Source organism: Oryza glaberrima, chromosome 4 (assembly GCF_000147395.1).
Source record: "Oryza glaberrima chromosome 4, OglaRS2, whole genome shotgun sequence".
NCBI lineage: Eukaryota > Viridiplantae > Streptophyta > Magnoliopsida > Poales > Poaceae > Oryza > Oryza glaberrima.
The window spans coordinates 9,718,367-9,743,297 of record NC_068329.1 but is presented as its reverse complement, the minus strand read 5'-3'; the positions used below and the strand labels follow the sequence as shown (position 1 = coordinate 9,743,297).

The following is a 24,931-nucleotide window of genomic DNA, read 5'->3' as shown; positions in this document are numbered from 1 at the left end:
CAATACGAATGTAGAAAATGCTAAAATGACTTACATTGTGAAACGGAGAAAGTAACTCTATGTTAGGTTATATACTTATGGTGTACTCTTTTTTATCCGTGTGTCACTGTGTTTTGCAACAAAATTTTATGTAAAAGAGAAGTAATGTTAGTATGTTGTTGCCATTTATTACTGACATGTCGATTCTTTGGTCCCATGACTTTTTTTTCTTTAGACATCCTCAATGTTTATTGTAAACTAGGTAGTAAGGTGGACTCGTGCCATGTGGTAATAGTAGGATGGAGAGGCACCACAATATATATATGTGTAAAGTAGGTAATAAGGTGGGACCCATTTAAAAAATTCTTCAAACATAAGTCATGCTACAATTAAAAAATAGATGCGACCAAACATAAAGTGCTAATACATGGTAGTAAGTTTATATTGCTAGTTGTTAACCATCTCCACGATGTGATGCATTCTGTTTATTACCCACAATTTCACCACATGTAAGCTCTCTAACCCCGTATGTTACTAGCTGATTTGCTCGTGCGTTACTACTGAATTTTTAGAAAATAAACTTTTGCATTCATTTTTAAATCCTAAAACTATCTACCTATCAAGCTATACTTCACCATGAGTTTTTGATGATTACAAAGGTGAAACACGTGATGGTGATAGATTCAGTATCACCACTATTACCAACATTTAAAAATAGTATAGCAAATAGTAGGCAGTTGGTGAGGTTGGGGGTGGCGAAACCACCACCACTCCTCTGTTTCAAAGAAGTATAAATAATACCCCTTATTTAAATATATATATATAGTGAATTATGGTTTGGGTCAACTTTTGTTACTAAAATTTCAGCTTCGACCATTTTTTATCCAATATGTCTACTTTGTACTAAGGTAATTTTTACCTTTGTGTCACTTCGGATAACCCAAACTTTTATATATATCCACATCTAGCTTAGACTAAGTCAAAATCTAACCTGCATAATTAATTTTAGGGGTTCATCAGTCGGCGTAATATTATGATCTACATATAACTTTTATGAGTTTTATGAGTTAAAGCCTTTTGGCCTTGAAGCATGTAACTAACTAAAATTTACTCCCTCTGTCTAAAAGTATAGGGGATTTTGCCCCCTAGCTATGCCCACAAATATAGGCCTGGTTTAGTTCCTAACTTTTTGTTCAAACTTCCAACTTTTCCATTACATCAAAACTTTCCTACACACGTAAACTTCCAACTTTTTTCTTCAAACTTTCAATTTTAGTCAAACTTTTAATTTTAGCGTGGAACTAAACACACCCATAGTGGATTTGTCTCCTCCCAAAGCAATCAGGACTGCCAGCCACCCATCAATCAATTGCTGAAAACGTCTGATATTACTACTACTACTCCATTCTTCCTCTGTCCCAAAAAAACCAACTTAGTATTGGATGTGACACATCCTAGTACTACATACATTTGTTCAGATTCGTTTTACTAGAATATGTCACATCCAGTAAATTTCTTTTTTTTTTACGGAGGAAGTACCATCCATGCCAAAAACTTAAAAAATTACAAAGAATGTACTTGAAAGTACTACTTAGCAGTACTACTTTGTTTATTGTGCCAAAGATGCTTTTTCAAACTTCATAGTTGTACTGCTTACTCTTTCTTAATTTATGCTATTTTAGGCAATAATACCTTATATACCTGGACGGAGGGAGTAATATATATTGTTGTTACTTGTAGAGACTTCGATCAAAGATCAATGACAAAACTGGTTTTATTGAATATATTTGCTGCCGTTAGTTGGGGTAAATTAGAGATGACAATGGGCCCCGAAACCTGGAACCCGACGGGTAATTACTCTATTAGGGGCTGTTTGTGGTTCAGTTTTTGTCCCCATGGGTCTCTTAGCGGGCAAAAGTGTCACCCGTCGGGTGGAGCGGGTGCAGGTCCGTTATCTTGCCCCCGTACCCGTTAACCCATGGGGCTGATATGCAGTTCTTGTTTAATAGGTGGCCCATCAGAATTTCGTTTCACATGCATTGTTTGGCCCAAGGCCCATGCGGAGAAGAGCTCTCCAGTAAAAATCAACGCAACCCTAATCTCATTCCTAAGTCCTGACCAGCCGCCTCCCTTCCTCGTTTCTCCTCTTTCCTCTCTCATCTCGCTGTAGTCCACACGCGGACATGCCGCCGCCGCCTCTGCACTGCGCCGCCTGCCTGCCTGCCGCGACCCCATTTTGTCCGCCATCCGTGCTGCACCTCCGCCTCGATGCCAGCCAATAGATCGACGACCGGCGGCCCCAGGCGCACTGCGTGCTCGACCACGCCGCTTCCTCTTGTTCTGCGCTGCTCGGCTTGCTGTCGTGGTTGTTGCTGTTATGTGTGGAGACCCGGTGGGTGCCCCATACCCGTTGCGGGGACGGGGACGGGGGAAATCTACACTCGTGTGCGGGGAAGGGGAGGGTGGCGTTCGATTTTTTCTGCTGCGGGGGTGGGTACGGGGTGGTCGCACCCGACGGGCGCAGCCCCGTTGCCATCCCTAACCATGAGCGATGGCCACATCGTCCAGGTGCGCTACGGTGACACAGGTGCGGTATTGGGGAGGAGGAGCGGGTGGTCGTGGCGGAGCCACCCTGGATGCAGCGAGGTGGCACCTGCTCATGTTGTACACCGACCTAGCACCATGGTTCAAGTACGCCACCGTGTGCGCCTACGAGCTCAGCTCCTGGTGCCACCTCTCTCACTCGCCTCGACGGGACAGGTGCATCCATTGTCGCCACAGACGACGCCGACGATGCGAGAGAAGAGGAAGGGAGAGAAGATGGCAAAGAGAGAGGGTAACCGACTCACTGACATGTGAGTTCCACAATATTTCTGAATTTTGTCAGCACCACGTTAGCAGAAACCATCATCCAAATTGACTTGGGAAGGGTGTGTCATATCTAGTTCTACGGTGCAAGATGAATTTTAGACTCAACAATTGAGGGACCTAAGTGAACTTATTCCTTTCCACTGCAGTTGCTAACTTGCTATCATGTATAGTTAGTTGAACTAGCTAGCACTGTTGCGCCACGGGTGCCTTTGCGGTACTAGGCTGCGAATGGATTTACGGGCCTGTTCACTTTGATGCGAAAAAAACCTTACCAAATTTTGGTAAAGTTGCCAAAAAAAAATAGCTACATTTAGTTTGCTGTTAAATTTTAGTAACTATATAAAAAATCCTGCCAAAATTTTGGCATCAAAGTGAACAAGCCCTACATTATTTCCGTATAGTTGGGCCACGCAGAAAAGGACCGACGAGCTTGGTGATAATTAACTATATACACGAATGACTCACGATGAAAACTGAGCAAGACTTGTACAACGCCGCATACAGACGCCACGCCACAAGAAGCTCCTATGATATCATTTTTCCTCTCATGTGGGTTGATATATGAGCCTCTCCCATGAGGCTCATATATCAGTCACTTGAAGTTATAGTTAAGTCAGAGAGTAATAAGTTAGAGGATCCTGGTTCCTACGGACGCAACATATCCCATCCGTTTTTCCATCGCCAATTAACCATGTGGTACTCGTATCGATACAAGTCCATTCTGAAAACTGTGGCATGGGACTCAACAAATCAAAGCTCAGTAGAAACCGGTACCCTCCCAAGAATAGACTTTGTAGCAAACATTCAACTGTATCATATACATCTTTTCTTTTTCGTTAGTAACTTGCAACTAAAACTGCGGTTACCTGTAGTATGCATGATTGAACAAGTCAGTCCACCTGCTAACTCAAGAGGATTCTTCTCATCACATCGCATCAAAGAGCGAAAAGTCCTGAAAATGATCAAAGTAAATGTCGACAGCACATTTTCTGAAAGACCGGTCACAGGTATTGCGTGAAAACAAACCTTATTAGGATTAGTGCTGAAAGCAGCACTAGTGAGGTCAAGTTGGGGTCAAATGTATGAATTGTCAGCGCCTTAGCGTCGTCTTTTTCTGGAAGAGTGAGTATCCAACAAGAGCAGACAGTAATATAGTCCATAAAACCTGCAGAACACAAGGGGTTTTAACTGATGAACCATGATATGCAATATTTAATTGTTTAATCGAACATAATGCCAACGCATGCAAACTGAATTAAATCTTAAGGCAGTTGAGAAAGAATATGGGTCTTGAACAGCATCTGAAAATAAAGAGAAATTACCATATTAATTGTATTCCATCTCTCAAGCCTCCTTAACCTAGATTGCACATCATCAAGCACACTATCTGTAGAAGAAACTTCTCTTGTAGGTGAAGATAAATCTGAATTGAAGCTACCTCCCTGCACCACAGAATTATTCAATATATGAGAATAAAGTTAAGAAAGAACAATAGCTAATTAGCCATAGAATCTGATCATACAAACACATCTGCTATTACAGTTCCGTCGAGGAAAATCTCGAATAAGTATACTACAAGTTGTAAACTAAACAAAACGAAGTAACTAGAATCCTCAAATCAAAACTAGCGCATGACATGCAGTCACACAGCTGATGGAATCATTTACAACATACATTAAATGATTAAAAGTAACATAAATTTTGATATAGGAAGGTGCACGTCATAGCATACACGCACATACTCATACATATAGCTGATGGAGACATTTACAACATACAATAAAAGTAACATTGAATTCATAAAAATAAGTGTATAAGATGTGGAGAGGAAGATACTACCACTGACACTAACTTCTTTTAAAGGACCAATAGACATTTTTTTTAGATGAAAATAGCTACAGTTAAACATGATACAGCCTTTGGAAAATCATCTGTTAACTGTCTGATGTTTGGTAAATAATGTATGGATAAGCATGCTACATGGACTTGAACCAATCAAGCAACCATGCTCAATGGCCTATTTTAAACCACCGACCAGGTGACCACACTACGAAACATAACCGCGTCCAACACAGAAGGCAATTTGCTAGTATGTTCTCCCACAAACAGTTGTAAAGAACAAATACTTATGTTCTGACTACCCTAAATCATAGCCATAAAAAATATCCCATAATGTAACAGTAGTATTTACAACTAGTTGGTTTGAATTAACATACTTGTGACTGGATAAACTCAACAAGTTCTTGTAGCCTAGCAGCTTGTTGGTTATGAATACCAGTGTGAACATTTTCATCCGCTGGCAAACTCTCCAGAATAATTTGAAGATAGCTCTGCAGAGCAGAATAAAATCATGAAACTGATATGCAATAATGTGTGTGCAAATTAATCAATTTAACTAGCTAGGATTTTCTAGGAGACCTTTGTCGTGTATGAATCATCTAAGCTGAGTGCAGATGCAGCAGAGGAAACTATTTCCTTGTTCGTTCCTTTAATCTGAAGATACGGATTTGTCTCACCTTGTAGACTATCAACCTCTATAAGAATCTTCAATCAAGTAAACAAACGTTTTAGAAGTTAGTGGTTCCAGAACCAATGACAATTGCAAAACAGGAAATCCGCTGGCATCATCATAATGTTAACTAACTTCTGTAAAAATATTACAATTATGAAATGAGAAATATGGGGAAAAAGTAGGCATTATCATAAAGCAGCTTCAAATCAGAAAAATATTAGCTGTTCAAATTCTGTGCAACTGGGAACAACAATGTCCTGATCTGACTCCTAATCCCAGTAAGTATGAGAACACTCAACAATGTCCTAATCCCAACAAGTATGAGAACACTCAAAAAAAAGTGGTGAAAATTATTCCAATGCAAATAAATATTATTCCGTCGACCCAAACATACATAATAAATTTATTCATATACAAGAGTGTCACTATTCCTAAAGCATACCAGAACTTTCATTGAATAAACTTTTTCTTTCAACAATTCAACAGATATGAATACTACTACCTCCGTTTTTTAATATATGATGCCGTTGACTTTTTGACTAACGTTTGATCATTCGTTTTGTTCAATTTTTTTGTGCAAATATTAAAAATTTAAGTCATGCTTAAAGAACATTTAACGATAAATCAAGTCACAATAAAATAAATAATAATTACATACATTTTTTTGAATAAGATGAATAGTCAAATGTATCTTAAAAAGTCAACGGTGTCATATTTAAAAACAGAGGGACTATAGTTTTCTGCATAGATATCAATACAGGTAGAGTACAGGTTGAGGCACAACTGTTAACCAAAACAATTTTAATTTACAAATACTTCAAACCGCATCATTTTATACTATATATAGTGAGTCAACAACAGTAACTTAAACTCCATTCATTTGACTGTTTCACAATATAAATCAGAACCAACCATACACACAGAGGAAGCACTCAAAAATTTCTGAAGGAATATTTGGTAGGTACTATGTCTAAAATTTCATAAAAATGCATCAAACTAGGTGAAATTTTCCATGATTTCTATATATCAATATCTTTGAGGAAAATATTAGCCAGCAGCCCAGGCCCAGCACTTGCTGACAATTTTTTGGCCATATCAGCCAAAACATCAGAAAGTAGACAAAGAGTGTCTCCAAAGATACATTATTTAAACTACGGCAGCAGCGCAAAGATTGTATCCTGCCTTTTTGAGTTTACCGGAGGAGGGGACACTACCCACAGTTCAAGGAAATGCACCTATAACAGCACATCCCATGGTTCATTTATAATAACTTGCCCAACAATTACTATAAGACTTACGCTTCATTCTATTCAGATGGTAGAGCAATTAGCTCGTTGGCTTACCAGCGAAGACACCCAATGAGTGCTAGATTAATTAAGTTTAACCATTACAAACATGAAAAATGAATTTGCTTAAATTTTTGAAGGAACTTCCATATACTACCTCTGTCCCAAAATAATTGTATTTCTACACAAATGGCCACAATAACCCTACATGCATAGAACAAAAGAAAGGTTGAGGCAGATGGAGAGGGAATGATGGGAGGGCAGAAGGCAGAATATCTCCTTCTAACTAATTGGATGGGTATCACCTTATTACAAATACAATTTTTTTGGGACAAAATTTGAATGGTAGATATACAATTATTCTGTGACAACTTTAGCAGTTTGAAAAGTGGGCCCATGATAATCTAGTAACCAGTAGCTGAAAGGAACTGAGCCTCATAAAGAAACATCACACATTGATCATATGAAATGCATGTACTCATAACTTATTATACAGAAAGAATGAAAAGAAATATAGATTTGATGGAAATAATAACCTTTCCATCTTGGTAAATCGTTGCAGAAGCTTCAATATATGCCACAGCTCGGTAACTATTAGAAAAGGAAGTAAGCATATGAGCAAATTTCAAGATATGCCCTAGTGCATGAAAATTTTCTTATATATCAAAGTTATCTTTCAGAGTATCAGCAGACAGTCACAGCAGACAGTCACTAATGACTAATCTACAATCACACCTATTTATCAAGTTTGATGTTTCTTGGAGGGTCGCCCAAACATTAGTTAAACCACAATATTATGTTTTGTAAAGTTGTTAGGGATTTCATAAATAAAAAAAATGTTAGGGACTTCATCAAAAAAATGCTAGGGATTTATACAGAACTAATTAGTTCCTACTTGATCCAACTAGGTAACTTCTTTGATCATTTAGTGTTGGACACGTAATGTTAGGGACTTCATGAAAAGAATGTTAGGGACTTCATCATTTAGTGTTGGACACAGAAGTATTGAGATAGAGTTGCCCATCAGGAGGATTAAATAGTTGTAACAATGGTAAAACTTAATGATGAGTAAATTGCGCATAAACTTGAGTGGAGATACCACATAAATCCCTATACTTCAGAGTTTTCTAGATGGACCACATAAGCTTGAAAAAATATTCAAATTGTGTCACAACTTAACAGGAGGGATCAGGTTCAGTGCTAGAGAGGTTGAAGCAGTGTAGCCCAGTCAGTAAGCAACTAAAATCATGTAGCACAAGAAGCTTAATATCTCTTCTGTGAAGTTAACCAACGATGCCAGGGCTTGATTAGACACTAATGCAGGTTTTTAGGAGAAAATACAATGCTTTGTGCTCTGGTATGTGCACTTGCCTTCTTGGTGCTTATTTATTACTCCCTCCATCCCAAAATATAATGGATAATGCCCATTTCATTTGTCCAAAAAGGGGATTTTGAGATCCCGAGGCATATAATACAATAGCTTTTTGTAGTTTAATCCTCACCTACTAGCTTTTGTACTTGTTTGGTCATTTATTCTCCATATGCCAACCTTTGTACTAGTGTATTTCCCCAGCTACCAACGTTTGTACCACCTTTTCATGGGTTTGAGGAATGTGTTTGTCCTTTTCCTACTTATTTGTTAAAAAAAAATGGTATAATCCCTTGCATTTTGGGACAGGGGGTAGAACACTAGTTGACATGCATGATTCTCCTCGAGGTTGTTCTTATGAACAGAAGACCATGAGTTGAGCATAATATTGATGATATTTTGCTAATCCAAGGCTTCAAAAGTCAACTCATGAATTCTATTCTGAATTGCAGATTGATGATGCAAGGAGAAACTTTTATCAGGCGATATGCTTCTGACATGATTTAGTATGATTTTAGCAAGAATCAATCATGATAAAGCATCAGTTGTAATCCATTGCTGAATCCAGCCTGAGTGAGGACAATGTGTTGGAAGACAGAAGTTGCCATGTACTCCCTCCGTTTCACAATGTAAGTCATTCTAGCATTTCCCACATTCATATTGATGTTAATGAATCTAGATAGACATCAATATGAATGTGGGAAATGCTAGAATGACTTACACATTTTGATAAAACATACAATCTCAATAAAAAGACCTCTAGAAAATCAGCTAAATTAATAATTAACGTCATAAAGCATATCACTTACCCAAGCTTAAGAAGTCCTGCGACAGTGCTGGCACTAATGTCAAAATCAACCTTTGGCTGGATAATAAAATTTCCTTCCCTTATAGGCTACCATTAAATGAACAAAGGAAAAACGTAGCCTGTCATTGACTGTCTCATGAAAACACAAAGATAAATGGTATGCAAAAGGTAAACTAACCTCTCGTATTAACAGTGCAAATCTTCCTTCACATATTCGGACCCTAATACACTCGCCTTCTGTCAGCTGTCCACTCAACGGTATGCCAGGAAGTCTTAGATACACATCAGTAAAATTCTGGACACAGCTGCAGGCTTTACTAGCATCGAGTACTTTCAATATGTCTTGATAAGATACCTATTCATGAAACAAAAATAGATAAATAATCACCAACGTAATAATAAGATGAACAATATAAAGCTCAAACTTACCTGTTTTTTACTTTTTAGTACGAAAAGTGAGCTTTCAGGAGAGAGCACAGGGTCAAAGTCATTTTGAATCTTAAGCTGCAAAGCACGTGGAGAAGGAACATTGCGTGAGTCCAAACAAGTTACTAAATACATGATAATGGAAAGCCATAAATGATAAATATATATCAAATAGGTCAAATTCATGTTTCTTGTACCAACATGAGCATCGATAAGATGTGGTTCTATGTATTGCTGAAATAGCGGAAACACGGTAGTCATAATTTCACTCTGAGAAATAGAAAAGCCTGCACGATTCTTGTCTCTCTGTATTCTTGCAATAAGATGAGAATGTACTCCACCAACCTACTAGACAGAATGCAGTAAATTTCCAGGGAGATATTTATGATGTAAAAAAAAATCAAACTAGATAAACAGTTTTTTCAAGATTTGAATAAAATCTTACAACTTTTTTTTGAGGGTAAAAAATCTTACAACTGCAATCCATAAATCCAGTGATTTCCTTATAGCAGGATGCAAAGCATAGACACCTTCGAAGATTACCTAGTAGTCCAAAAGAGCAAGATAAGAAACAATGTTATCACTGAAATTTGAGGTTGATTGGTTCAAAATACCCAAAATAAAGGTTAATATCAAATCAAATTTTATATGTGTATTCGCTACATCAAATCTAATTGATTTTTTTTTCTTGTACAGCACTCACAGTCAAGTATAACAGCTATCAACCACATCATATAGTTTCCAGTACAGAATAAGTAGAAGAATTAAAATAACTAACTACAATACCCTGTTTTTACAATTTTATGTTATCTCCAATAGAGTTGCTTACTACAAAAAGAAAGATGCCCTCACTAATTCTTGATTTGAAGAAGCCGTTTGAAGTTTTAAACATGTACCTCACTCTGATATTCTGTTTGCTACGTATAGAATATTTTGCATATGGAAGTCATTTAACACCGCGATTCAACATAAGATATTATTATCGCATATTTAGGAAAAGGTCACAACACCAAAACAACATTATTCACCAAACAGGTGGAATTCCATTGACTATATGCCACTATTTTTAGTTGGCACTAGATTTTCCCTCCCAGTTCTTCATTTTTTTTTCTCGAAAATGCTTCATTTCATTAAGAAGCAGAAATACGTACAACAAAGCGGTCCACAAAGAAGGAACCCTCTAGAAAGAAAAAGGCATCACAAAAAGTGACGCGCAACAGATTACTCCTAGGAGCAGCTAACCAACCAAAGGAAGTGACCGATACAGGAACTCATTGAGAGCCCTGGCACAAGCCGTACACCAAAGAACACTCTTTCTTGCTATTGCTTGCAAGACAACCACGGCGCTGGGCATGGCCTTATTGAAGACAATCATTCTGGTGCTTCCGAATTTCCCATGCCACTAGGATAATCAAGGAGTTCAATCCTTTCTTCGTCTCCTTGACCACCTTGGACTACCAACTAGAGAAGCGGGTTGCCGAAGGTTGGGGAAGGCATTATGGACCATCATAAGCTAATCATGAAATGACCAGTGAGACCCCATATCTGAGAGTGGCCACAGGACACCTAATCACACTTTGAAGATCTTCTGCCCACCAGAGACAATGAAAAATATAGTGCCTGTAGCACCATACAAGTGAACAGAGGCGGATGCTCGCCTTACAGCACCAAAGAGAGTGACTTGGTGTGAATCAGAGAACGCCGCCACCGGCACATAGTATAATAGACCAGTCCAGGCCAGAGGTTAAACTGGAAAAAGCCGGAACCAAAAACCTTAGTGGTTCGGTTGACTGTAAGAATCGTTCACGCAATTGAACCAAAAGAAACAGACGTTTTCCGATGGAATTCCAGCAACTTATTGAGAACACACAGGCCGCAGTTCTCTTGGAGTCCAGCTAAGATATGGCCGTTGGGTCTAGAAACGCCTCTTGCTAAGGCTCAAGAGCACAGTGTTCCAAATATATGCGAAAAAATGGTTTTCCCACTTGTTTCAATGGCCATCTAAACTACTACGCTGATGTGTTCAAAGGAAATATGCATACAACATAAACGTCCAGTCCTGCAGTATCCAGCTGACTGGCAAAGCAGGTCAGCCGGTCCGCCCTTTTTCTATTATGCACCAGCATCCTGCTCAAACGGCGTGCTCTGATATTCTGACTTCTGTTGAACCCAATAAATGATCTCAGAGCTAAATTGATGTTTCCAAGTAGCCCAAGAACTCCATCACAAGATTCTGCTTTCGCACACCTTGATTGTGTACATTCTCATGGAGTCATGGTGATCCCTAGTGAGGTCAAAAGTGATTGAGGAAGGCTGATAGAGTATTAGGACACCATAAGAGGAGAGGTATGGTTTCAATAGACAGTGAAGGAGATGATGAGTTGGGAGGAGAAAGGGGACAGAAAAATGGACAGTCCGAGTAACATAGTATGTATTACATCATGTGGGATTACAGCTTCTTAAGCAACAACGAATATTGTAGTATAAAAATAACCCCCCTCCATATGTAACATGGTAGTTACCAAACCAAGAATATTACCCAGAAATGAAAAATACTGGGTCCCTTCTGAACCATAACAAAATGTATGTCAATGAAAATATGAAAGAGAAAGATGGTTATGTATTTTACCACTCCACATTCCTCAGAGACTTGAAGCTCCTCGAATTTCTTTCTTTTGCACTTCTCAAAGTCAAAGCAAGGAACTTCTGCTTTGTGATTCTTTCTGATCTCCATAATGTTCTGCGGGGCGATAAGAGAATCGTCATTTAACAGGCACTATAGAACCCAACCATATGATTCCAGAAAAGAAAAGGCAGCATGCAAAATGCTGTGGAGTAAGAATAATTTTATCACCACTATTGAATGCTTAATATAACCAATACATATTTCCGGCAAATTAATGTCACATAATAATTTTCTGTCTCTGTTGAATTAAAATCAGTTTTGTAAATACAAGAATTATCTGGTAATGTGGTTGTTCACCACCAGATTTTGAACCCTAAATTCAAGTGATCTCGCATAGATAGAAACATGGTTCAAGATGGCGCTAGGTGCTAGAGGGTCAGCAGAGCTGGTGCCTAGTGCCTAGCAGGCGCCTAGGACATACCAATCATAGAATCCAAGAAATTATCAAGCATATTACATAGAGAAAAATAGCAACACAATAGCGCCCAAAGTAGGTTAGCCTCCTAATGCACTATCTAATGCCTAATCGTGGCAGCTACCAAGTGCCTAGGCGGCGCCTTGCATCGACTTTTAGAACAAGATAGAAATTTGGAAGCATGCTTGAAATATTTAAGATTCTAGTAGTTATGCACAGGAATTTGTAATTCACATGATAATACAGAAAATGAATCAATATAAAAAGGAATCACCTTAGTAAGCAAACCTATATCCAATGAGCTATACTCATCATATTTATAATCCCTAACTTGTTCAGGCTTATAATAACTCTCCAAGCTTATAACTTCACAACCAATTATATTGGCCATCTTCTGAGCTAAACTTGTCTTGCCTGATCCACTAGGGCCACCTACAAATAAACAGTGTATCAACTTAAACAGCGACAGCATAGTCAGTAAATGTAATTTGCTGGGTGTGTGGGTCATATCATTTTTGCACAAGTTTAACAGAATTATTATTACAGAATCAATCTATTCCATACAATATAAAATTCTTAGAAGAATTCTTGTATTCACATACATGGACTAGTAAAAAAACAGATGGGGCGCAAATAATCGCTCAGTAATCTGCCAGAAGGCCCATTTATGTTTATTGTCTGCTTTAGCACACATTTTCACAATAGATGGTTGTTCGCCATAAATAAGGGACAATTGCTTATATTTAGAAGCCGAACTACCAAATTGACCCTACTTTTTCAGGTTTGCTCATTTGACCCTGTTTTTCAAAAGCGAAGCCACCATCTGACCCTGTTTTTACTAGTCCGTTAGGGTTTCAGTTAGAAAAAGAAAAAAAATAATTTTACTCGCATGAACTGACCAAAATACCCCTCATCCCAACCTTTATCCCACATTGGCGTGGCTGGCCAGCGCGTGGAGGGACCAGGAGCAGGTGAGCAGCGGTGCTGGCGAGCAAAGAGAGGGACGGCAATGGGCGCCAGTGTATGGAGGAGCAGCGGCGGCGGCTGCTGCCGCACAGAGAGAGGAAGGGAGGGGCAGCGCCGGCGCGCGGACAGGCGGCGGCGCCTGTTCGCGGAGGAGCAGCGCGCCGGCTTTTGCCGCGCTGAGGGAGGGACGGCTCCAGCACGTGGCAGGAGGAGCAGCGGAGCTGGCGCCGGCTGTTGCCGCATGGAGGGAGGGATGGGCGGCGACGGCTGCTGCCGTGTGGAGGGAGGAAGGGAGGGAGGGCCAGCTCCGGCGCGCGGAAGGAGGAGCGGCGACGCCGGCGCACAGAGGGAAGAGGAGCAGCGGCGCGGGCGCGTGTAGAGGCGGTGGTGGCGATGCGTGGATAAGCAGCGGATGGTGCGGCGCTGATGGGGAAACGCGCGGGCCGGCGCTTCCTGTGTGGACGGAGTGCGTGGCCGTGTGGACGGAGGCGTGCAACGCTTGCCTGGCTCAGCCAGAGGCACAGGTCCTGCGTGAGGCGCTCATGTGGCCCACATCCTTGCTCGCTCTTGCTCTACCCACACCTCCTCTCTATACCTTGTTCTACTAGATCTGGAAGTTGCTTTGCTCTTGTTTTGCTGATCTGATTGAATAATCTCTCTTGTTTTACATGTATTAATTTCACACTTTTTTTTTTTTTTTGCTTTGGGGTCGACACAAATTTGAGCTTCGTGATTTGCTTGGGGCAATTGTTGGATGTGAAATAGCATATATGCTTTTCTTTCTTCAGCGTGCAATTGGATGGATAATATATTTCCAAAGTTTTATTAAAATTCAGTCATCTTTGCTTAAGTTATCAAATCTAACTCAAATTCACACACAATTTGTCAATTCCAAGTCAAATTTATTAAAACTTTCATCACATACACCGAGTACACAAAACTAAGCCAAATAAATAAAAACTCAGAGAGTATACTCAAAATGAGCAGGGGTATAAACGGCATTTGGCCCCTAAGTTAACACCGTTAGGTTGGCCTGATAGAATAGGGTCATAGCTAATGTTCATTTTTGAAAAGCGGGGTCAAATAAGCAAAGTTGAGAAAATAGTCAAACTGGTAGTTAGCTTTCAAAACAGCGTCAAACGTGCAATTGCCCCATAACTTAAATATATTACAAAAAAGGCATGACATGTAGCCCCAGCAACTGGTACAACAAACCCACAGAGAATTGTAATACAAGTTAATCCTAAAATAACAGGTGTATAGGAATAGATTAGGCACAACCTATCAGGCACTCTTTTTTGCACAGCAAGCATACCATTATAGCACATTAAAAACTGGATCATGTGAAATTTGGAGATATAGATGCTCTGATATCACTTTAATGAAACTGGTAGTCATTGCAAGTGAGACTTGTCACAAGGGATATCTGGTGCAGATGTCTGACTAAATGATTTTAAGTTGCCCCAGCAAAGTAGAGTGAGTTGTTTTAGTTATTTATCATTCACAGCAAGCAGATGCTTGGTCTTAGTAAACACAAAACTACTGCTACTTTATTAACGGTAAAGATGTTATTACCAATCCCAACAATGACAGGAAATCCTTTGTTCTCCAACAATGCCTGAAAGACAACAATTAATGGAATATGTTACAGATCGGTAATGCGTAACTGTGATGAAAAAAATAGAATGTGGTTTCATTTACCTGAATTGCTTGAACTGATAGGAGAAGACCCCTATCTAAGTCATAGGAGTCTGGCAGTGGAGCTAACTGGATGTTACTTCCTGAAGAAGAATCTGCAAAAGTGTAAGAATATATTCATTGGATTTTCTACAGAAAAAATAATAAATAAATATGGTTTCCAATGTACTCCGTAATAGGCATGGTTGGGATTAGGGCACTTGCGCCTATTTCTAGTTGTGTATCCCTGGACCCAAGTGGCAGCGGTGCCATTGAGGCAGCCACGCCACAAGGGCAGGAGAGAAGGGGAAGACTAAATACTCTTGTTTATTACTTGCTTGATGAGTAAAATACAAACCCCGTCATATAGATGTGTTAGCTTGACCATTAAGAAACCTATCCCTAGTATTAAGAAAATAACTAACTTATAAGTCTAACCTTATCTCTAATAAGACCACCTGACATGAACTATCCACGCACGAAAATTAACCAAGTAGGTACTATTAATGCACAGTACCACCAGCCCTAGAGAGGCAGACCACTCTATGGGCCCTAATGGGCTGCACATGATATCCAATGACAAGAGAAAATGCCCTTTGTTTTAGCATTAAAGAACAGAATATGCAAGGCAAAAATCATAAATGAAAGCACAAGTTTAAAACCTTGATTGAACTGCCATTTTCCCATAACAGGCTCCTGGTCAAACTTTTTGGGTGGAGACCTCGTCCATGGTTGTGCAAAGTCATCAAAATTTGCAACATTTTCGGTCGAAACACGAATTGGCTTTGGTGCAACAATTTTTTTTTCTTGACTTTCAGTCAGTAATTTCCTTGAGATTGGTGGTGGCGTATTAAGTCGTGGGACCCCTGACAACCAACATGAAACTTATTAGTGGATAGAAATTATTGAAAATAAAAAACATGAAAACAAAAATGTTGCACCTTTGCTCTCTAGGATCATTTCAAGGTATGACTTTGTAATCCATGGCCCCTTTATACCGAGCTTTCTAGCTTCTGCTGCAACAATCTAAATTATGCAAGCCAGTTACATATTCATTTTTTTTCCAAAGTTCAATGACAACAAACATCAAAATAAACCTAAAGGTTGCAACATAGAAGTTTTATCGAGAACAGAACAAGATCATTTGGAATTCATAAACATATTATTCACTTCAAAAGATAAGGGTAGAAAATTTACATAGCTATAAACTTATCAACCAAGATCAATATAAATTATGCATCAGTCAATTTCACTGCAAATACATAACTCAACTGAATTAAAAAAAAAACAATTTCAACTCCAATTTCAAAATTTTCTTGGTAAAACTCCAGCAACCTACATAACTCCATTGTATGTTAATGAATTGAATGAATTGAAGACAATTCTTCTAATCAATGTCGCAGAAGGGTGATCTGGTACACCTCAGTCTGCAATACGCTTTATATGAAAAGGTGAAAATAAAATGAGGAACACTGATCCGTTAGTGCACATTCAATAGAAGCCAGAAGTAACCAAAGTTGTTTATGAAAACTTCATCCACATCCTTGGAAATCAACAGTTTGCATCAGTGCAATAGCAAAACAATATCTTTTGGTACAATAGAAAAGTGTGCATATGCATATTACAATGACGAGGAGATAGAGTTAACAATTACAGGAACTGGAGACAACGTTCAGTTAACTTAGAAACTAAATTTAACAGTTTAAATATTGCAGAGTAAACTAAAGAACAAGACAGAGAACTGGGTCATCATAAAAATTTAACTCTTGCCACAACATATAGGTAAATATGTGCTATCCGAAAGTGTATACCTTCCTACTTGGACCTTTTAGCAACAGAAATGTTTCATTTAGGGTGTCAATAGTCTCTGCTGCAATTAATAACTGATCTCTGCTGACAGATGTGCATGTACGTTTGAAGCTAACAACAACACTATATCCTAAGGCCAACAATCCTCCCAGAGTTGTACGTCCAACCTGAGACAAATTCAAATATATGAAGCAGGTCAGAAACTTAAACCTGTCAGTATTGTACTTTTTGTGTAGCACAAGGTTACCTCCATCCCAAAATGTACCTATTTCTAGATATGCACCTGGCCAAGTGAATAGCTAGAAATAGCAACATTTTGGGACGGAGGTACTGAAGTAGTACATCCCAAGTGACATTATCAGAAGATGATCCCCACCCAGCCTCCATGGAAAAGGGACATCTAGCACAAACTTGACTCCAATAGAACACTAATATTCAGATTTCATCTTACAGTCTTGTGTGTATGATCTTTTGTTTCAAATGCAATGAGCTCAACTGGTAACATCAAGCCCCATAAGATACAGATTAAATGCATTGGTTTCTAGGGAAATTGAAAAGGATCTACAACAATGAACACCAGGTATTTGGCCCTGTAATTTGTGTTTCCAGCAGTACTTCAGCTTCATTACATAACCAAAGAATTGTCTACCAGTTTTTGCTTGTTAACAGAAATAAACTGCATGGTTCTGCACTTCAACTACAATGCAGGAAAATTATTCGATCCTACACGCTATCATCAGTATAGAATTAGTTTGAAGAATTTCATAGATGATAGATCAGAAACAAATGGATTCATGATGATGAAAAGTCGAATAGGTTTATTTACATTATGCAATAGTAGCTGATTTATCCCCAAAGTATCAGAATATAAAAAATATTAATATTTAAGGAGGTAAAAGCAACATGGAGTAAGAATTGTACTGTAGTCAATGAATATGTAGTAGCAGAGAAATGCAAGGAAACTAAAAGTACATATGCAAAACACATCAGCACACCCTTATTGTTTTTGGTTACGTCCAAACATTACACTTGTATGTAAAACCCCAAATTTCAAGATAATAAGATCACTTGTGTACCTCAAACTCAGCTTTTGGACGGATAATAAAGTATTTGTCCACAATCCTCTGATCCCCAAGAGACAAGTAATATCTTATTCCACATTGCCTAACTTTAATCCAATCATCAATTTTTATTTCCTCGGAAGCAAAAGGTGGCCTAAGGTACATCTCAATAAAGCTGAAAATACATAAGAAAGAAACTATCACAAATTGAAGGGGCATATTCCCCACAAAAAAAATGAAAATGGACATATCCACACACATAAGCTTGATAAAAGTATAAGGGGATTGAATATCAACCAATCAGATCTAGAAGTATATATGAACATTCATGAAGAAATGTATTAAGTGATATATATGACTCACTTCTCAGTTTCTCCTTCATTTTGATTAAAAAAATACAAATTATGTCCATCTGGTAACTACAAAGACATAAGCAAAGTTAAAGAAGAAAAGAAGGTGAAAATAGTCGGTGCAAAAAAAAAAAGCATTAGTAACAGCATATCTTGATTGTCAACTCTTATGCAGAACCTCCTTTGTTGGAATACTAAAAACTAAAATAAAGTAAAATAGAGCCTCATTCAACGCTAATTTCTGGGGTAAACTATGCTGACACGAAGTGACCTCATACATTTTGGAGCCATTTCAAATAATAAAAACACATGCTTCCATTTCAAACAAATATAAATGTAGATTTCAAGAAACTACAAATCATATATCCCTGTTCAAAGCTTTGGCACATTTTGCATTAAGTGTGGTTGCTTGCTGACTTGTTGCATTAAATAAACTACAGCCATGAAACAAACATAAAGCTTAAACAGTTGAAAAGGAGACAAAGCTTCAGTTAGATACATAATATGTTGTCTACCGACCGGAAACCAATGCTGACCTCGTTTTTGCATTTAAGCTTGTAGTATGGTTCTCGGAATGAGCAGACAAAGCTGTTGTCGATTCTAATCTGCACTAGCAAGTAGCAACTCAAATAAAAAAGAATCAAATGGTACCTACAGACTATAAAAAGGCAAAAAAGGTACAAGATGTATACTTGAGCATGATGCAAGTCTGGCTCAATATGCTTTCTAAACAAGGGAAATATGCTATCAATCAGATAGTCCAACGAGCAAGAATCTCCAATATCATGCTGGACTTTAGACAGAAGGCTAAAATGAACACCACCAACCTGAAGTTCATGGGTGAAATTATTGAGGAGATAAAATAACTGTTCTATAATGAAAAATATTTAGGGCAATTATAATTTTTACCACAGCAACACGAATATCAAGCAGTGACCTCAGTGTTGAATGAAGAGCATAAGCACCATCAACAATCACCTACAAGGATATGTTGTATCAAACTAGCAAAGATATCTGATTCTAAGGTTGCCAAATGTTCATAGCATGTATTTCTGAGATATTTCACCACTCCAGATGGCGAAATCTTCAGTTGCCTCCATCCTGTACGTTTCTTCTCTTGAAAATCAACCAATGGCATCAATGTATCTTTACCCTTTACAAGATCCTGCTCAGCAGACATGATTGTAAGGATACTTGTAATACACCTAAATAAGCAGAAAATTGTCAAGGTGGCAACAAATGAAGAAAATTTTGTACAAATAGATTACCCAAAGGAGTCTGGATATTGATCCAAATAGATGCATCAATTACAAACAACAAGCATGACACTTTTAGAACATTGGAGAAAGCAGAAATGTGTGCATTCCAGCAGGCAGCAGGTAAAGGAGTAAAGCAAGCAACCCTTATAGACCAAAAACGATCGGCTGGATTGTCACTAAAACCAGCAACAGTATAGCAGAGAGATTGGGCATTTCTAAGCCCAGAAAATATGCCAGATCACACATGACCAGCATATTTCCTCATAGCAAATCTACGAGGTGGGAAATTAGGTCCATTATGTATTTCAAAATAAACAGGGTAGAACCCATGCAAATTTGGATTATTTGGTTTCCAAAAGAGAAAGTACTTGAATTGTATTACAATACTACTACTGATCTCTTCATTAATCATTATGGTCGTATGCATGAATGACCAATTGAACACATAGAGGAACACACTAGTAACCTCCACAATGAACATTTTCTTTATTGTTGTTGTTTCTCTCTTCCAATGCAATCACAATATTAACCTATCCAATTGTTTAGACATCTAATGTATTCAGACAACTTTTCAAGGCCTCATTAAAAATAGAATTTATACACAGTTTAAGAATTGTTGAAAATACATAAATAATATCAGAGGGTAATAAATCAAAACAATAATAGCAGAAGAAAGGCTCTAGGGACTAAAATACTACAAGCACATGGGCCCATGAACCAAACAAGTTTATGCAGCATTTTTTTCGTCATTTCGGCAAAAATACTCGATAATTGTGCAACATGATGAACACCGCTGCAAAGTGTCATAGAAAAGCACTGGACCTACAATTATCAGTTATGCAGGCATATGCAGCTCGAATGGCTTTGGCATTAAACACAGGAAAAGGCTTAAGACGAGAATAAGGCATACTGGCAACTCAATTGCACGTCTTCCAGATATTATGACCAGTAGTTGATTTCACTAGTAGAGGCTCCATTTTTTCCAGAAGCTATTTATAATTCCAACTTTCCATTGGAATGCACAGACCTTGACACAGTAATTACACTCAACAGCATCACCAGCATAGCTACACGCCTACACATCGTCATCATACTAGCATTTTGCTACCATTTCGGTTTTCCCTTTGAAAACATGGTAAAAGAAAAGGTAAATAAATATTCCAATACAATTGGTGTGCATGTAAACTGTTCTGCAACCTCCAGATGTAGAGGGCACAATGGAAGCACAAATTGAATGCTCCTCCTAGATTAGGAACACCCATTTACCCCACTTTCCCAATTCCTGTATCATTTGACTCCTTGCAACTACATAGTATCAAACCACTAGACTTGATCATCTTTTAACATATTTTTTTTTATAATTTGACCATGTCATGTAAAGTTGGCTTGGTAAAAAATAATTATTAACAGAGGGATATCAATTGACAATAGTTATCAAGAAGAAACTGTTGTTTTGGTTTTGGACCAAATGGACTGCGATCAAATTATCCGGCTGTATAGAGGGCTAGAACATAAAGTGGCACGGAGACAAGAAGCTGGACATTTCTCTTTCTGAAAATAACTCTACTTCCCCCATTTGTATCCATCCATCAACTCTATTCTCCAACAACAACCACTAGCCCACCCTATCAATGGTAGTAGTACAATGGAACAGAGCATTCAAGCCCACCATTTGTCACGCCATTCTGACCTAGTGACCTGCCATTAAAGCAAGCACCCTGCACGTATCCAATCCCCACCCCTCCAAAAAAAATCCCCAAAATCGAAGGAACGTGCGGGCACGGACCTGGAGGTTACGAGCGAGGGCGTCGAAGTCGATGGCGTCAACGTCGCTGCCGTCGTCGGCCCCGGCCACCGTGCGGTAGTCCTCCATGGAGACGATCACGACGCACCCCAGCACCGACGCCACCTTCTCCGCCAGGCTGCGCCCGGCACAAAGTGCACAACACCACCACCACCAATCAGCAACAGCAACCAGCGCGCGGCGGGAAGGAGGGGAGCGGCCCGTACCTGGTCTTGCCGGAGCCGGTTGGCCCGCCGATGCCGACGGTGACGACGAGGCCGTCCTTGCGCTCACGCAGCTCCTGGATCGCCTTGACGAGGAGGTAGAAGCCGCGGTCGAAGGACTGGGGATGGAATCCAAGCCAAGCCAGCACAGCGGATTAGAACAGCAAAATGGAGGAAGGATCGAGAAGGTTGGGGAGGGGGAGTTACCACGTGGAGGGGGAGGGACTGGAGGATGGAGGAGGCGGCGGCGGCGGAGGCGGAGGCGGAGGTGGGGGAGGGAGGGGAGGAGGGGTGGTGGAGGAGGAGGTCGCGGCCGCCGGCCTCGAGGCAGCGCTGCACGAGGTCGGCGTCCATGGCGGGCGGCGAGGTGGGGGAAGGAAGGAAGAGGGGGGGGGGGGGGGGGGGGGGTGGAGTGCGGAGGAAGGAAGGAAGGGGGAGGAGGCGGCGGAGGGGGTGGGTTGCTTTGCTTGCTTGGAAGTTGGACTCTCCACCGGGTTTGGGTCGCACCGGAACGACCTTTGGCCCCCCACCTGGCGGTCGCACAATATTACCGTTACGGGGTTACGACGGGGTCACACCGGACCAAAGGCGGACGCATAATGTTACCGTTACGGCTTGGTCACACCGGAACGACTGCGTCTGCGTATCTGTTGGCTGCAGAAGGTAGCATCTCCAAAATAGGTTCCTAAAAACATAAATTTTGAGAATTTGATCAAAACCAGACCTCCAATAGACTTATAAGAGCATCACCAACAGCATCCCAAAATTTTATCCCCAAAATTTGGTTTTCCAGAATCCTAAAAAAAATTTAAGGTGTGAAAATAATCATCTCTCTAAGAGATGACCTATAATTAATTCTCTAAAACTGAAAAGTAGACCCTATAAAAACTACAATCAGAAATATGTTTCCTTCCTCCTCCCGCAGTGATCATGATCAGCCTCAACACTTGCTGTCAGCACGATTGCATTCACCTCCCATCCCACAACGTTGCTCTCCCCCACGACTGTACTTCTGCATATTTTGTCCTGCAATGTTTGTAAACTACCATCTAAATTTGTACTTGTAAGAAAACATCTCAGTACAACATCAACCATTAGATTAGTACAACATCCGCATTTCAATACGATCACACCAACAACATTTTAGTAGAAAATTATCTTAGTCCAATAAAGCAGCAAGCAAACCAACATAACCAGTAAGCAGCCAGCCAGCCAGCCATTACAAGCAATGGCTACTTCTAGGATCAGCATCAGTTCAACACAGTAGCAGAAGCAGCAAGCAGCAGCTGCAGGCCAGCAGATCAACATTAGCACCAGCACAGCAACATCGATCAGTAGACCCAGCTACAACAGATCGCCCCTAGGTGTGGTCGATGGGAACCGACTCCTAGGCTACTCCGAGAGTCCGCTGCTGCCGCCGCCAGCAGTTCTCTAAACAACGGCGATGGACGGGACAGGGAGGTGCCAAGCCGACATGGAAAGCAGGCGGGAGTTGGGGTCACCTACGGCGATGGACGGGACCGGCGAATGTCTAGCCAGCTGCGTGGAAGATGGAGCCGCCGGCTGCTTGGGAATAGCATCATGTTTCCGGTCGTTGGCGAGGGAGTTGGGGTCACCTGCGGCTGCTGGACAGGTCAATGCGGTGGTGGACGACCTCGCCGAGGACCTTCTGACGGGCAGGATTCCCCTAGCACGCACCAAATCGCGACGGTGGAGGAAATTGGGAGTGAGAGGGATGCCCGATTTGTGGAGAACGAGATATGCGGAGAAGGGAATGTCAATTTTTGGGAGGAAGAGTAGGGATCCTGTTGGAGGTCAAATTTTACACAAAAGACCGAAATTTTGATATTGGGAAGAGTATGGGGGAACTGTTGGTGATGCTCTAAACATGGCTCCTAAAATTTAGGCACACCCAAAACCAGCACCAATCATAACTAGATGTTGGGCAACTTGACGCGCTCCCAATCGCAGAAATCGTGTGTGGTCGCGCCAATTTTTCTTTCCCTCCCCATGCTTTCCCCAACCGCGACAGCTATTTCCCTGAAACAAATCGCCCTCTTTCGTTCATCGCCCGCTAGGTCGAGAGGAGCCACGTCATCTTTCCCTCCTCGCACCAGCTCCGTTGTCAGCTCCGTCTAGGTCACTGTCGGCCCGACATCCATAGCGCCACCGACCTCTAACCAGGTTGCCATCGACCGTCCATCTAGGGCGTTGCCGGCCCTCCATCTTGGGTGCCACCGTCCGTCGATCTAGGACACCGTTGGCTGCCCATCCAAGTCGCCGTCGGGGCCATCATCATCCACTTCATTGGCATCATCGGTAGTCTCTGCCTCTTCGGCCACCTCGATGACGTGTGCTGCTACTGAATTTTTAGGTAATTTCAGAGTAATAGATCATTTCTTTTCTCTTTCTCTCCATGGATCTAACTCCCTTTGAGTTCAATTGAGGTTGACTCATATATATAGGTAGTGCATCATGTACAGTAGTCATTTCTTGTTGAATGATGCAGTGCAAGTGTTGCTGTGATGATCTAGGTAGGTGCTAAAAAGAAGTAATGATAAAATCATTTGTTCTTAATCTACACCCTAAAGTTTTATTAATGAATTGTACTGAAACTATATTTTATTCAACTAGACAAATGGTACATGCTAGTTTCCTATACTTTACCGAGATTTTATTTTTGTATTGGTATAGTTGACATTTTTTTTTTGCCTAAACTAGTATACCAGCTGCATTTCTCTTCTGCACAAAATAGTTATCGTGATCCTTTATTGCATTCATTGTGCAGAGAAACAGAGGTCGGTTCATTCTATTCCTACCAAGTCATAACTAATGAGACATAGCATATAGCAAAGATAAATAAAAAAAAATTGGCTTAATACAATTCCGCGCTTGAATAAAACTGGACCGTAGGTAGGATTATCCTCTCAAGTGTGTGCTTCTCTGTTGCGATCAATCGATTCATGTCCCATGATAGAACCGCCATGTTTTGGTGCATTGACAGAGTGCCAATAGCTATGCACAATTTGCGTTGCGGCCAAAAAAAATTCATCGTCGTTGTCGGAGATGATTCCTCCACAAGCCGTCGAAACGAGAAGCAAGGACTACTCATCATGGATCAAATCAACTGCCAAACCATTATTCATCACAACAAAATAAGTTTTTCCCCTAGCGACATTGTCGGATCAAATTAAAAAAAGGGACATGGTTGAAAGAAGAAAGGCCTAACATGAGGGTCGCCTAGGATATTAACATGCAGATTGATGATACGGTCGTGTAGAGGATCAGCTAAGCCTTCCGTTTTTCCACATTAGAGGCAAAATATTTCGTCAATACCACTGTGGCTGGTAAGAGATTCTCTAGTGGCAGCAGGAGCCAGTGTCGTCAGAAAGGGCAGCGGCAAGATAAGGAGAGATATGATCCATGCGTATGTTAAAAAAAAAGGTAACT

General features: G+C 40.2%; 2 protein-coding genes across 4 annotated transcripts; one reads left to right on the top strand and one right to left on the bottom strand.

Annotated features, from left to right (window-relative positions):
* Window positions 1-105: 105 nt before the first annotated feature.
* LOC127770199 (uncharacterized) lies at window positions 106-3,405 on the top strand. Its single transcript, XM_052295864.1, has one exon. The coding sequence runs from the start codon at window positions 2,248-2,250 to the stop codon at window positions 2,836-2,838; it is 591 nt and encodes a 196-aa protein (XP_052151824.1). The 5' UTR covers window positions 106-2,247; the 3' UTR covers window positions 2,839-3,405.
* Window positions 3,406-3,607: 202 nt separating this feature from the next.
* LOC127770198 (uncharacterized) lies at window positions 3,608-21,853 on the bottom strand. Of its 3 annotated transcripts, none has more exons than XM_052295861.1 (27): window positions 21,689-21,853; window positions 21,485-21,600; window positions 21,261-21,396; window positions 19,282-19,380; window positions 19,125-19,193; window positions 18,908-19,042; window positions 18,752-18,820; window positions 18,229-18,284; window positions 17,881-18,040; window positions 16,807-16,971; window positions 15,937-16,021; window positions 15,658-15,861; window positions 15,020-15,111; window positions 14,894-14,936; window positions 12,627-12,784; window positions 11,881-11,991; window positions 9,726-9,794; window positions 9,453-9,596; window positions 9,255-9,329; window positions 9,004-9,180; window positions 8,827-8,912; window positions 7,185-7,239; window positions 5,269-5,394; window positions 5,067-5,180; window positions 4,173-4,292; window positions 3,877-4,015; window positions 3,608-3,802 (listed from the first exon to the last, which is right to left on the bottom strand). In XM_052295861.1, exons 1-26 carry the CDS (start codon window positions 21,833-21,835, stop codon window positions 3,941-3,943), a joined length of 2,886 nt encoding a protein of 961 aa, XP_052151821.1. In that variant the 5' UTR covers window positions 21,836-21,853; the 3' UTR covers window positions 3,608-3,802; window positions 3,877-3,940. The 3 variants fall into 3 exon arrangements, with proteins under 3 accessions (XP_052151821.1, XP_052151822.1, XP_052151823.1); XM_052295862.1 differs by having other exon boundaries at window positions 15,020-15,099; XM_052295863.1 differs by lacking the exon at window positions 18,229-18,284 and having other exon boundaries at window positions 18,752-18,825.
* Window positions 21,854-24,931: the final 3,078 nt, after the last annotated feature.